Source organism: Molothrus ater, chromosome 33 (assembly GCF_012460135.2).
Source record: "Molothrus ater isolate BHLD 08-10-18 breed brown headed cowbird chromosome 33, BPBGC_Mater_1.1, whole genome shotgun sequence".
NCBI lineage: Eukaryota > Metazoa > Chordata > Aves > Passeriformes > Icteridae > Molothrus > Molothrus ater.
Genome location: NC_071660.1, coordinates 184,890 through 198,244, shown reverse-complemented (window position 1 = coordinate 198,244; position 13,355 = coordinate 184,890). Strand labels below are relative to the sequence as shown.

Here is a 13,355-nt window from a genome sequence, read left to right as displayed (position 1 = left end):
CTGCAGATTGGCTGGTCCTCATCGTGGATTTGAAGGATTGTTTTTTTACAATTCCTTTGCATCCCAATGACAGACCAAAATTTGCCTTCTCAGTGCCAGCAATTAACAATGCTGAACCCGCACAGCAATATTAATGGAAAGTTTTGTCCCAAGAATTGTGAAATTCTCCCGTCATATGCCAATGGTATGTGGCCCGTGCTTTGTCTGGAGTTTTTGCAAGCAGTTTCCTGATGCCCATCTTTACCATTATATGGACGACATTTTGGTGGCTGCATCCACCCAGGATGAGCTGCTGAGGACTCAGCCTCGGATGCTCATGGGCTGCAGGTGGCTCCAGAAAAGGTTCAACAATAACCACCTTGGAAGTATTTGGGGGTCAAAATTCTGGAACGGACAATCCGTCACCAGGAGGTGCAATTTGTGCATTTGGTGAAGACACGGAATGATGCCCGTACTTGGTTACGTCCATACTTGCGACTGACAGACGCACAACTGTCTCCTCTGTATGATTTGTTGAAAGGGGACTCTGATCTAAAGTCACCTTGCACATTGACCCTGGAGGCACGTCAGGTGCTGGAGGTGGTTCAGCAAGCTGTCTTGGCTTGCCAGGTTCATTGCATTGATCCCTCCGTTGATGTCACTGTGTTCATCACCACTCCAGATTCGTATCCCACAGGCATCATTGGCCAGTGGAGTGACAATTGGTCTGACTCCTTGCACATTTTGGAATGGGTTTTCCTGCCCCATCAGCCGCAGAAGACGGCAACAGCATTGTTTGAGCTGATTGCTCACTTGATAATCAAATGCCGGCAACGGTGTTTGCAATTGCTGGGTGCGGATCCCGCAAAGATCATACTCCCGGTGCAACGGGAGGATTTTGACTGGAGCTTTGCAAACAGTGTGTCCCTGCAGAGTGCTCTGGAAAATATTTCAGGGCAGGTAATTTATCATCTGCCCAGTCATAGGCTACTGCATATAGCAAAATTCACACAAATCTCTCTGTGGCCCAAAAATAGTCAGGAACCTGTGCAAGGACCCACCATCTTCACTGACGGTTCAGGGAAAACAGGAAAGGACATTGTTACTTTGAGGGACGGATCTGAGTGGCAGGTTCTGGAAGGTCATGAGGATGGTCAGCCCAATTGGTTGAATTGAGGGCTGCTGTTATGGCGTTTGAGAAATTTTCCCAGGAACCTTTCAACTGGGTCATGGATTCCGCGCATGTGGCTGATATCGCACAGCGGTTGGGTCATTCGGTTTTGAAGGAGGTCAGTAATCCTGCCCTGTTTCATTTGCTGAAGACCTTGTGGTGTGCCATTCAGGCCCGGGTTCATCCATCCTATGTTCTGCATGCGAGGAGTCACACCAATTTGCCGGGCTTTATAGTGGAAGGTAACGCGAGGGCTGACAAGCTGGCTAACCCAGCATGGGCAGCGCCTCAGCCTGATACACTCACGCAGGGCAAGGCATCGCATGGGTTTTTCCACCAAAATGCACATATCCAGCAGGAGCAGTTTCAGCTGACGCCAACCAAGGCTCGTGACATTGTTGAGTCATGTGATGACTGCCATGCACTTGCTCCGCCTTTGCCGGCAGGGGTAAACAACCCCAGAGGCCTTAGGGCCTTGGAGCTTTGGCAGACCGAGGTCACCCTGATTGCCGAGTTTGGCTGGCTCAAGTATGTGCATGTCACGGTGGACATGTTCTCCTCTGCGATGTGGGCTTCTGCTCACACCGGAGAAAAGGCCCATGATGTCCTTGCCCACTGGAGGCAGGCCTTTGCCCTTCTGGGCACACCTTCTGCTGTGAAAACCGACAATGGTGCTGCTTACGCATCACAGAAGATGCAGCAGCTCCTGCAGTTGTGGAGTGTGTCACACAGGTTTGGTATCCCTTATTCTCCAACGGGTCAAGCTATTGTAGAACGTGGTCATGGTACTCTGAAGCAGGTTCTTCAAAAACAAAAATGGGGAATGCAGGGTAAAACCCCACACAGTCGGTTGCCAAAAGCTTTGTATACCATCAATCATCTCACTGTGCCACAGAATTCAAATAATCCTGTCATTTTGAATCATCACCTTTCATGGCAGGATCTGGACAAGGCACATCAGCCTCAAGCGAAGGTTCAGATGCGGAATTTAGTCACCAAACAGTGGAAAGGTCTCTATGACCTTATTGCTTTGGGGCATGGGTATGCTTGCATATCCACAGATACTGGGGTACACTGGGTACCTTCAAAGTGTGTTCGTCCTGACCTGCGACCACAGAGACAGAATCTGGCCAATAGGCAAAATGGAAACTGTGGCCAAACTGAAAGTCATCAAGTGGATGAATCATCAAGTGATGACTCAGATGCAGACGGCGCAAGTGATCACTCTGATGATTCCTTCATGAGTGGACACTGAACATTGTTCATTTTTCCTTTTAACATTGTTCATTTTGCTTTTTTTTTTCTTTTTCTTTTTTAAATGGAAAAAGGGTGAGATGTCACCCTGTTCTTCTAAAGTTCTTCTAAGCCTTCTGATGTTTACATTTTTGTAATGGAGTTTCTCATGCACTTTTCATGTAAATAATGATTATTTTGCATTCCTTTCTGGAGGAGGAGAGAATTGATGGACTGTTGGTTTGACCAGTGTGGTTGGAGAGGTGGCAATTTCATCCTCCAATCTATGGTTGCTTTTGGAATTCTATAAATATCAAGGTCCAGAAATAAACGTGACTTTTTTGCCTTGGACATCTCAGCGTGTGAGTGTCGTTCATTTCGTGTCGTATTGCAACAGCCTGCCTCTCTAAGCAGCTGGATGCAGCAGCTAAGGGATGGCCAGGGTGCCCCAGAGCGGTTGTGGCAGTGGCAGTGAACATCCAGGAAGCACACAAGTTCACCCTGGGCCAGAGGATGACTGTGCTGGTGTCCCACACAGCGTCTGCAGTGCTGGAAGTAAAGGGGGACATTGGCTCTCCCCACAGAGATTCTTGAAATACCAAGCCAGAATGGTGGAACAAGATGATGTAGAAATTGTGGTAACTAACATTGGGAACCCAGCTTCTTTCCTCAGTGATAGCATGGGAGAAATGGTGATCCATGACTGCCTGGGGACTATCAAAGCTACCTACTCCAGAGACCCAGATCTGAAGGACACCCCTCTTGAGGACACTGAGACCTGGTTCACTGATGGAAGCAGCTGCATCATCAGCAGAAAAAGGCAAGCCAAGAGGTAATAGAGTCTGGATCATTACCAACCAACACCTTGGCACAGGAGGCTGGAGTAATTGCCTTAACCTGGGCTTTAGAGCTGGCAAAAGGAGAGAAAATCAGTATTTACACAGATTCAAAGTATGCATTTGAGGTAGTCCATGCACATGGAGCCATCGGGAAGGAAAGAGGACTGCTGAACTCACAAGGAAAAAGCATTAAACATGCACAGGAGATAATAAAACTGTGGGAGACAATCCAGCTACCTGAAAAGGTAACCATCATGCACATCAAGGCACACCAAAAAGTGAGCTCTGGATTGGAGGAAAGGAATGAGCTGGCAGACAGAGAGGCAAAAGAAGCAGCTAAACCTGAGGTAATTGTTGAGACAGTTGAGGCAGTCTCAATCCCAGATGGACAAATTTCTAAGGAAAGTAAGCCAAAGAACAGTAAAAAAGAAAAAAGGCTTATTGAGGAAGAAAATGGGAGTTATAATCAAGAGGGGTGGGCTGTTGCAGATGAAGGGAAAGGAAGGCCTGTGATCCCCTCTTAGATGCTGTGGTCACAGTGAAAGATGAACATGAGAAAACACATTGGGGAATAGATGCCTTGTATAATCACTTGAAAACAGAATCCTAGCCAGAAACTTGCAAAGTGCAGTGATTCAGGTGACTCACCAATGTAGCCTTTGCCTCTAAACTAATCCTAAAAATATTCCTAAACCAAAGCTCGAACAAATTAAGAGAGGATATGAACCTGGGCAACAATGGCAAATTGATTTTTCAGAACTGCCCAGGAGAGGGGGGTATCGATACCTATTAGTGTTAACAGACACCTTTTCAGGGTGGCCAGAAGCTTTCCCTACTAGAACTGCCAAAGCACAGGAGGGAACCAAAGCATTGTTATGAACCAGTACATAATGTACAGCCTGGGAATTATGTATATAAGTCTTTTGCAGAGAAGACTCTGGAACCACAGTGGGAGGGACCATTCCAAGTGCTCCTCACCACCTTTACTGCAATCAAGATTAAGGAACAAAGCACCTAGATCCATCATTCCCGAGTGAAGAAGGCTCCTGAAGGACTTTAGAAAGTTACACTGGGTAACAACAAACTGAAATTAAAAGTTTCTTGAGAAAATAAATAGAGTGTGAGTAAAATGATAAGCACAGTGTAATAATCCCCCAAAGAACAGAAAGATTTGTAGCTGTAATAGATAATCAAGTAGGTGTAGCTTAAAGAGTTGTGGCATTTATGATTACTGCTATAACCACAGCTAATACAGCACCACTTCCATATCGTGTGACTAGTATATAAGTGCCAAGGGAAAGCCTATGATTTTAACTCCCCTAAGTCTCTGGGTCAAATGCTAAAAATTACAAATGCAACTGTGTAAGAAAGAAGAAGTGTTTGGGGATGTAAATCTGTGTTTGTCCAAGATAGATTTCATGAATCTCATCAAGAATCCTAAATACTGTGACAAATGCTTAATTGCTCTGAGGTTAGACTCAGATACAGAGCAAAGTATTTATCACTTTGAAATGATCCCATTAACCAGACAATCTTGCTTGTGTATACAAGACAAGGTTGTATCTGCCTCAGAACAGCATGTCCCACTATAATAGTAGATGAGATCACTGTGAAGGAAACTCAGTTTAACTTGTGCATTTGTAACTTTGTCAAAATCAAAGGATGTGCTTTTTCCTATCAGGCACCTGTCATATCATACCAACATATAAAGGCAAATTTGATCACGGTCCAAGAAATATTGCCTGTGCCTGCCTATAGGGATGAACTTAACTTTGGTTAGCCAATTGTTCAAACATTATGAATTAAAGAAAATTCTTAAAGAAGTTAAAGATACAAGAAAAAGAACTTTGATTACGATACACCATGCCCACAGAGACTATACAGAAAGTATTTAAAAGATTGGAAGAAGGCCCATCCCATCATCAGTGGGATGTGCTTTTTGAGTAGTCTCCAATGGCAACTGACTTGCTCAATGTCTTAGTTCATCCAATTATTGTTTTACTTCTCTTAGTTAGTATAAGTTTGATTTTGTCTATTATAGTACATACTTAGAATTAGAGACTGTTGGGGCAAGTAGCAGCTTTAACTTCAATATTGAGAACATAGGGTACGGTTTTAAGAAACACCTACTACATAAGATGGCCAGATAAAGAAGAATCTCTATGTTAGTAAAATAATTTACCAACCTTGAAGAAGGAGTAGGGATTGAATCATGATTTTAAAAATTTGAGATTTTAGCTGAGGGTTGAACCAATTCATATTGAAGTCAGATACACCAACAATTGGTTAATCATTATTAGATGCTTAATCTAAATTTAATTGTTATATTATGAGCTCATTTGTAGAAAGAAGTGGAGCAAGTGAACCATTATAGGAACATATTGAAACCAGTAGAACAATGCCCAGCACCTGGACTCCATGTTAATCCATCCCAAAGCCTTGGATCGTGCCAGAGGGTCACAGAGACCTGACAAAGACCTTCCTGACTTCATCCCTGGGACCACTGACCCAATTCGAGACACTGACTGTCATGGTTTCAAATGGGAGGAAATTCAGGGGAGTGATGCAAAGCTTTTTGTGTAACTGACAGTCTGTTGAACCACTGAGAAGCTGGAGACACCTCTGGGAAACACACATGTTAAAGACAAAAAACCCAGGAACTCTCTCCTTTCTAGTCGGTGGGAGGGAGGAAGAGATGCCTTGTTTTTGGAGCTGAAATCCTCTTGGAAGCTATGGAGAAAGGACTCTTTTTCCTTATAACTATGGGGAGATGAAAGTGTTCAAATTGATATTGAGCAAAAGCCTCCATGCTAGGATAAGCAGATGTTGAAATAGCCGCGATCCCATGAGAAGTTTGAACAGGGGAAGAGAGAAGAGCAGTCCTGTGCTTCCAGGAGAAGAAGAAGATCTCTGTTCCCAGGGATGAAGATATATTTTAGAAATAGATAATGAGAACTTTTGCCTTTGAACTTGTCATCATTAAAACAATACCCCACAAGTCGCCATGGCCCATCGAGGAGCAGTGGGAAGGCTTGTGGCAATGGGAAGGATTTCACAATAGCAGGGTTCCCCAGGCAGCTGCTACTCGTGATGAAATTGAGAACCACGAGAGAACTGTTCTTTTCCTCTTGTGGAGAAGCCTCCATAACCTTAACAAGAGGGACTTCTGTCCCTCAGTGAACTGAAGAAAGACTTCTTTGGAAGTGGTGAACTGACTGGAAATCTTAGGCTTGGTTTCTTTACACTGTCAGTGGAAAAGAAAAGGTTGTGGGGGGAGGAGAAGTGTTCTGAGGGATTTGTTTTGATTCTTATGACTTTTTTTTCTTTTTAGTTACTTTTAATAACATTTTCTTTATACACTTTTAAAGTTTTGAGCCTGCTTTGCCTTTCTCCTAATCCCATCTCACAGCAGGAAGTGAGTGTACTGGTGATTGGCCGGCACTGAACCTGCCACATTCTTTGGTGTGTTGGCCGGGAAAATCTCAAAATTGGGAAACCTGAAATTGGCAAACCAAAACCACTACACCCACCCAATTCAAGAGAAGAATTGTGCACGCGTGAAGGACTAATAGCCTCATTTTAATACAAAGTGGGGATAGGAGGTACTGGGGTTGTGCATATGTATTATTTTGGGAAACAAATAGAAGGCAAAAATCCTTGTGTGGTGCAGTCACACATTTCGGGGACAACTTCCCCCTGTGCTGCCCACTGGTGTAATAAACATACAACTTTCTAACTTTAACTAGTTAGAGAGCCTTTGTCCCTGATTTTCAGTTTTAATGATTCAGTAACAATGCCTATAGACCCAAAATTGACTACATTTGGGACTGCACAAAAGATTACGGTATTAAAGAAACAAAATATTAAGAAATACCCCTTGGAAGAAGCAAAAATGATTTATGAAAAAAAGGAAGCAAATAATGGAGGATAGAAAAAAAGAAATACTCCTCAAGCCAAATGATTTGTAAAAAGGGAAGAGGAGGGATTGTTATAAATGCATATATATGTTTGTTTTTTACAAATATTAAGATGAATGTTGTATGTACAATGTTAAAATAACTTTGCTTTTATTTCTGCTATTAACAAAACCTTAGACCTAGCAGTAGTGGTAGCTGATCTAGTTAGGAGTGAACTGTCTGTTTGGTCAGGATAACATCCAGTGAACATGTCATGAGCACCCTGCTATTGATATGCCAACTATCAGCATCTGCTGCCTGAAGAAAGTGTGGACCAAGGCCCAGAGTGGAAGTGATCAAGAGAGGGAACCAAAACCACAGCCCAGAAACACACATGCTCTAAAAAGGCAAACCCGAGGAGGAGCCATGCTAAACAGTTCCTGGAATATGTAAACTGGATGATGGATATGAATATGCAACAGGTTGATGTAATAGAAACAGTATAAAAAGGGCGTTTCCCAAACTAGCAGGCATGCTCTTGGATTAGTGCCAAGATGCACCCGGCCCATAATCTTTGCTTTATTGTCTCTGTTTCTTATTGTCCTTTATTAAACTTTTAGATTTTAACAGGAAAGTGAACCATGTTTTTCACAAGGGAATATGGAACCTTTACATATATCGGCCCCTGGTTGCCAACTGCTGGTCGTAGTGGGGCTTGTAAAACCGGTTATTTTCTCTTTTTTTATCTAGTACGTTTCACTATGGGGCTACACTCTTTGATGGCTTTTCTCACGATCTTTCCCCTCCTTCGCTTGCTCAAGGCTGCAATGAGTTCATCAATTTCATCTTCCTCGGAGCTGCTTGAGCAGGAGCTCTCCGATTCGGCTGACCCTGTTGTACCATATAATCTATTTTGCCTACCCCCGATCCCAGGAAGCCCCACGCAGGATTTGCTGCGTCTTTTAACCCGGGCTGCGCGTCCGCCTGCATCGGTGACGTCATCCCCCGAAGCCACGCCCCGGCGTTCAGGGTTGCCATGGAAACTGACAGGGCTGGGAGCTGAGAGACCCCTCCCCCCATGGGCGGGGCCCTCTCCGCCCTCCCGGTACGAGGCTCCGCCCCCGGCTCCTCCTCCTCCTCTCGGGGCGGTGCCGTGGGCTGTGCCCGCCATCCATCCCCTCCCCTCTCCAGGTGCGAGGCTCCGCCCCCGGCTCCTCCTCCTGGCCGGGGCCGGCGCCATCCCTGCCTGCCCAGGCTCGCCTTTCTCCTCCTTCCCTGCCCGGGGCCCCGGCTGAGCTGCGCCTCCCCCGCCCCCCGATCGTGCCGGCGGTGGCGGCGGGGGGGGCGCGCCTTGGCCCGGACCCGACCGACCCCACCCTCGGGACGGGAGCGACTCGATCTAAGCCTTCTTCCTCCTTCGTTTTACTTTGTTTGCCACTATTGGCTCTTTTCCCCTTTTCTCCCCTTTTCCCTTTCAGACTAAGGGATGCTCTTCCTTTTGCTTTGCTGCGGGGCTCCGCTGACACGCTGACACCAGAAAGAGCCTCGCATACTCCAGCTCACCTGAGCACCCCGAGTATTTATCCTCGTGTCTACAGGAAATCAAACTTGATATTAATCTCTTATTCCAACTACCAAACTCGGGCCTCGTCTGATTGTCCTCTAGTTCATACCGCGGCCAGATCTTTTCTGAGAGTCCAATAAGCTTGCATTTGGAAAACACGGCTCCCCCTGGTAAGGGCTCCCCAGTTTCTCAGTGCTAATCCCAGGGGACTGTTTCTCGGGATATTATCACTACAACACTCGCAGCAGAATATACACACGGAATTTTAACAGTTCTGAGTAGAAATTAAAAGACCCAACGAGCGAAAGAGCGAGATTCCAATCGCGGCGCTCCGGAGCGACGCTGCGGGAACGATCCCCTGCGCCAGCACTGCCGGCCCCAGGCCAAGCCCAGCCCCGCAATCCAACCCCGCTGCTCACAGCGCCCGCCCTCCCCGAGCCCGGGGCGCAGCGAGCACCGCACCCGCTGCGCTCCCGAGCACAAAACGCCCCTTCCCACCGCCCCCACCCGATAAACGCAGCGCCCCTGCAGCCGCTCACGCCTCTCTCGCTCCTCCCGAGCTTCTCGGCCTCCCGCACCCTCGGCACCGCACCTGGGCCCCGCCAGTGCCGCGGGCTGGGGGCAGCAGCTGCACCTTCCTCTGCCTCTGCTCCAGCCTTGCCCGGGTGCCTCGGCTCCCTTCGTGCTCGCCACAAACTGATGCCTGCACAAGGCTGGCCTAGAACAGAGGCCAGACACGGTTACACAGTAAAGCAGGCATTTGTTAAAAGGCCTCCATGGCTACACCTTGGGCAGAACGAGAGCCCAGCCAGGGCTACGCCCAAGATGAACCAAAATGGCCCCTAAATGGACGACCGGTCACGAGGTCTGGCACTTTTATAAGTTCTTCTCCATTTGCATATTGGAGTTAATTGTCCAATTATACCTTTAGCTGATGAAGTCCCATCCTTCTTGTTTTTCTCTCTTCAGTCCACGTTGTTTATGCTCTCCGGCCTGAGGTTTGGATTATTTGTCCTTGGGTTCCCAGCTAGGGCAGGAATTGTTTTGTCTCCCTGCTCTGTGAACAGAGCTCAGCATCCCTTAATATGAAGCCCAGACCCACAGAGTAAAGCAGCACAGAATCTGAAAAAGAGAAAAGCCAAAACCTGAGGCATCAAATCCATGGGACCCCCCCACACTCACCACGACCCCCCCATAGCACTCCCCAGGCCCCCCCATCGATTGAACCCCCCCAAAACATCCCCAGGCCCTCCCCCCTCGGCCCCCCTGAGCCCCTGGCCTGTGTTCTCACCTGGGAAACCCCAAACCTTTGGGAATTCTCAACTGGGAAGCCCCAAATCCCTGGAAACCTCACCTGGGACTCCCAAAACCTCCCCTGGCACCCCCCCAAAACCCTTCCAGGATCCCCCAAAACCCCCCAGGAGCCTCCAAACTCCACCTGGGATCCCCCAAGACCCCCAAAACACTGGTGACAGTGGGACAGAACTGGTGACACTGGGTTGGTTGACACTGGGACACACCCGGTGACATTGGGACAGGAACACTGGGACAGGATGGGGAGCACTGGGATGAGACTGGAGACTCTGGGCTGAAACTGGTGGCACTGGGCTGGTGACATTGGTATGGGGACAATGGGGTGGTGGCACTGGGAGCACTGGGCTGGTGGCACTGGGTTTGAACTGGGGACACTGGGCTGGAACCGGGTTGGTGACACCGAGCGGTGGCACTTGGGTGGTGACAGTGGGACAGAACTGGTGGCACTGGAATTGATCTGAGTACACAGGGGTGGTGACAGTGGGGCAGCCCTGGGGACACTGGGCTGGTGGCGCTGGGATGGAACTGGGGACACCTGGACAGGGCTGGTGGCAGTGGCACAGGGACACTGGCATTGAACTGGTGCCACTGGACAGGTGGCAGTGCCATGTCCCTGGTGCCACCTGTGCGGTGTCCCCATGACCCTGCAGTGTCCCTGGACTTGGCCTGCGCTGCCCTGGGGGTGGCTGAGGATGGTGTCAGTCTCTGTCCGAAGTTTCTCTCATCTGCCTCACCATCGTCGTGAAAAGGACAGAAACTGGGACCACCGAAAAAAGACCCTGGCTGGAATCCTGGTCTTGCTCTGGAGAGTTGTTCACCAGGATCCTGAGGCCTGAGCAAAGCCCTTGGCTTGCCAAGCTGTTGTTTGCAGGTGTGTTTGTTTCCATGGAAGACTGAACCTAGTGAAAGGAGAAGGGGGACACCTTGCCCTTTTTTTCCCTTGCACCCGCTTCACAACAATGGCCCTGGAATTTCCCCACCTCTCGGCCTGGCTGGACTTTTCTGGGGTTACTTTGGTGGTCCCCACAGAAGACCCCACATCTGCTTTACAACCACCGTGAGGGATGGACTGAGATGGGAGAAGCCTCTCCCTCAAGGACTGAGACATGAGACCCCCATGTGGAGAAGCTCCCCCTCCTCCCAAGGGCTGGGACTGAAACCCCCAGCCCAGGGCAGGTGTGTGGGGGAGGCGAGCTGACCAAAGCCAGATGTTTGCCTGCACGTGTGGCCATTGGACCAAGGAGACAATGGCTCTCACCCACTGCTGGGAACATGGACTGTTCGTACCCTTCTTCAATACCTTTTTTTGTCCCCCCAGAAATTACAATAGACTATTCTTTACTACTTTTGATTTGATTTCAAGACTCATCACCTTCCCCCATCAAAAAAGACTATAATGGGAGTTCGAATTGACCAGAATCTCTGAGATCTCCCCTGATGTGATCAGGCAAACTCCATCGACTGAAGACTTTGAAGGATTTCATCTCTCTACGTCTGGTAGCTCTATACCTTCCTTTCTCTTCCTCCCTCTTTTTTCTTATTCTTCCCCTTTTCCCCAATGCATTTTGCTGTGGTCATTCAATAAAGGTGCATTTGGTTTTTGATTATTACTGCAAAATCCCCTGTGCCATGTCGGGTTTTTTTGCACTCTGGGACCAATTCACGAACCATCCCAAACCCCGTTCATAAGAACAGATCATGACATTAAATTGGTGTCATGGACAGGATTGTGACAGACAAAGGGGTTTGCAGGGTTGTGTGCAGTCTCCCAGGTGAAAAGCAATCCCCATACTCTGTTGAGGGCTCTGTCTCCAGAATTTCACCAAAGATCTCTCTGTGCAAAAGGGGGAACTGTTTCTGTTGTGTTTGTGTGCATCTGCACTGCCTGGGAAGGAAGGGGCAACTTGAAGAAATTAAGCAAGGGCCTCCCAGGCAGATCTGTCCCTTCACCTACCCAGGGAAGTGAGGGGAAACACAGCAAGAGCTGTGTGGTTGTGTAAATTAAATCAGCATTTCCCTGTCGTAGTTTTTGGCCCCTTCACAAAAAAACTGTTTTGTGCGTGTGTGTGTGTGTGTGTGTGTGTGTGTGTGTGTGTGTGTGTATCGGGACTGTCTGGGAAGGAAGAGACAACTTGAGGTAACTGATGCCGATTTTTGCCCCAAAAGGCGAGAAATTACTGCTTAAGAGACTCAGTCAAATAAGCAGGAGGTATTTTATTACGACGTCGGAGAAATCCTAAAATGGGATTTCTGAATCTTTACAGCAAAAGCGTACCTTTTTATACAGTTTTAGGTTTGGGATTACATCATATTCATGCATATACATATGGGGAGTGGTGTAGGCGGAGCGTGGGCGGGGACTTCTCTTTTGAGGATCTTCTCAGGGGTCGTTCCGGTCGGCCTTCATCATCTTCGAGGAGTCTTCCTCTTTAAACTTTTGAACTTCTCCCCAAATTTGGTCAATTCCCGGTGTAGTTGGCTTAGTCTCCAGGCCTTGGCAAGGGTCTCAGGGTCAATTTGACATGTTGGCCCTAAACATGCTTTACCCAGCAGTTGTTCTTGACTCTGAAATGCACTGAACTTATCACTGTCTGTCCTTATCTCTTCCCTGTCATTATGTTCCATACTTTACCCAATTTATTGCTCTATGTGATTTCCTAACATTGAATATTTCCCATAACTGCTTTATATTCTATGCTTTAACCCATCATCTCTTGAAAGTAACTGTTTTAGGGGCTTCATTTCCCTCCTTTTCTTATAACTTACGAATTCTTTCGTCAAGTTCTAATCCTTCGGGGCGTTGATACGCCCGCACCATCGCCCAAATCATTTGGATCTTACTCATTAAGGACTTCAGCCTCCACCACAAGCATAGGTTCATAAAAGTCAGTATAAGCATTGCTATAGTTAAAATTAGTATCGGGTGTATCAGGTAATGAAAGACCTGTGTTGCTGTTGGGGAAAATCTTGTGAAAACGTCCCACCAGTGATGTTGGCCTACTTGTTCTACTTCAGACAGGATGTTTTTTATTCTTTCTGAGTTGTGCTCCACCTGTAGGACCATGCGCTTAACTGTTTGGTTCACTTTTTGCACCAGTCTTCTTATTTCTGGATGCACGAGCATCGCTTTAAGAACCTCGACATCCATACCTATCTGTAATTTTGGCAACTCATGATACAGGTCGTAGTCTGCATTAATTAGCTGCTGGGTGGTTACAGGAGCGGTATAGTTAAAATCACAACCTATAATCTTGGTAAAATTACATACACAAAAGTTAGTATTGTTAGTTTCCTCTTGGCAACTATCTACAGTTACGTTACTGCAAGTTGTTCTGACGCAGGCGCATCCATTCTCTACA

General features: G+C 47.3%; 1 protein-coding gene across 1 annotated transcript in view; it reads right to left on the bottom strand.

Moving 5' to 3' along the window:
* Window positions 1-13,355, bottom strand: part of LOC118700961 (zinc finger and SCAN domain-containing protein 2-like) — a 74,149-nt gene that overhangs the window by 40,282 nt on the left and 20,512 nt on the right. The window contains exon 3 of the mRNA XM_054518098.1: window positions 9,608-9,804. Coding sequence (XP_054374073.1) covers window positions 9,608-9,628 — 21 coding nt within the window. The 5' untranslated portion in view covers window positions 9,629-9,804. The remainder of the gene's footprint in view (window positions 1-9,607; window positions 9,805-13,355) is intronic.